The following is a 1,607-nucleotide window of genomic DNA, read 5'->3' on the forward strand; positions in this document are numbered from 1 at the left end:
CATTTTAGTCAAAACACTATATTTGCCTTTTTCTCCTGATACAACTTTTGGACTTAATCCTGGTTTCGATGTGACGGCTCACATATTTATACTTCTTATCCAAACACAATTAAATTCACTCTATAGGAGACACAGTTTATCAGGAGAGGATTTTTATAAGTAACAACTCAGAATAAAACAGGAGTAACAACTTTCTACTTCTTACCTTTTTAAAAAATGTAGTGAGTAGAAAGTACAGATAATTGTGTAAAAATGTAATAAGTAAAAGTAAAAAGTACGCTGAAACATAATTACTGAAGTAAAGCACAGATAACCAAAATTTCTACTTAAGTACAGTAACAAAGTATTTGTACTTGGTTACTTTACAGCTCTGCCAGAGAAATAAATAGTTTGCATGTTAAAAAAGTATTATGTGAACCAGTGGAGTTGTGTACATGTACACACGTCAGACTCAAACTTGATTGTTTTAGTGACTCAGTGAAAACACAACTGTTCACTCATCACGTGATGTTTGTGTTCAACTTCACTTAAAACATGAATCTTATTTATTTCACTGAGTCTGTAAATAATAAATGTCTCATATGACAGAAAAACATCAAATCATTTTCTGGTTTTAATTTGATCCAAAGCTTTGTGTTAAAACGAGGACACACAGTTTATGGTGAAGTCATCCTGAGTCCTTTTTGTCCTTCACGGCACCCTTACTTCAATTAATTTATAAATCTGCTTTCTGTTACCGTGCTGTTGTTGTTCGGGTCGGTTCTGTCTGCAGCCCGTGGACCTGGACCTCACAGTCCTGTTGTGTCTCTGCAGGAGGTGGACTTTGGTTCATTCAGACGCTAAAATCCGTGTTTTTCTTCCGGGTCAGAACCGAACTTTAAGAACCTCCCAGCTCTGCCCTGCAGAGGCAGCCTGAAGCTACTGCTGCTCACAGACAGCTAATCAGTGTCTACATTAAATAAGTCAGGTTCACACGTCATGTTTTACTACCTCATCAGTAATCAGCAGGAAGGTGGGGCTCAGCCACATTAACATTTATGCACAATAAATCTTTAATCTTCAGCTCCCAGGAGAAATGTTTCATTTCCCCACACTCAACCATTTATCTGACTGTAACTAAGGATGGTTTTCATTATGAGGGAGTTCTCCAGGAACATAAAATGACATCATTGAAACATTTCACAATGTAGAAAAGTTTTATTCTTTTTGAAAACATCATCATCATCATCATCATCATCATCATCAGTGGCAGGATTTACAAAAACACAACATTAAGAGTTTTATCCACCGACCTGCGGTGGGACCCTGATGTGCAGGAAGGTAAACGCTTTATTTACACACAATTTAAAACACACAGATGTATGTGTGAGAGACACAAAGAACTGCTTCATCCTGTCCTCTGTGAAGAAAAGGTCCTTTGATCTCCTGACTGTGTAAGAATGTTCAAATAAAATCATTTGATGTTCAACAGAAACATGGTGCTGAAAGCTAAATGCTAACAAAAACACATGGAAACAGATTCTTATTCTGTTAAGACTGTTCAGGTCTGCTGAAGTTGGGTTCTGTCCATGAACAGTAAACATTTTACCTGTTATAAACCGTGTTTC

The 1,607-nt window shown here is 37.0% G+C and overlaps 1 protein-coding gene across 3 annotated transcripts in view; it reads right to left on the minus strand.

The window, feature by feature from the left end:
- Positions 1–856, minus strand: part of dcxr (dicarbonyl/L-xylulose reductase) — a 27,423-nt gene extending 26,567 nt beyond the window's left edge. Inside the window, exon 1 of one of the 3 annotated variants that reach the window (XM_014034127.1) lies at positions 738–856. In XM_014034127.1, coding sequence (XP_013889581.1) covers positions 738–832 — 95 coding nt within the window. In that variant the 5' untranslated portion in view covers positions 833–856. The remainder of the gene's footprint in view (positions 1–737) is intronic. The other 2 variants (XM_014034128.1, XM_014034129.1) reach the window with 2 other exon arrangements.
- Positions 857–1,607: the final 751 nt, after the last annotated feature.

The sequence above is a fragment of the Austrofundulus limnaeus genome, unplaced genomic scaffold, assembly GCF_001266775.1.
Source record: "Austrofundulus limnaeus strain Quisiro unplaced genomic scaffold, Austrofundulus_limnaeus-1.0 Scaffold1980, whole genome shotgun sequence".
Lineage (NCBI taxonomy): Eukaryota > Metazoa > Chordata > Actinopteri > Cyprinodontiformes > Rivulidae > Austrofundulus > Austrofundulus limnaeus.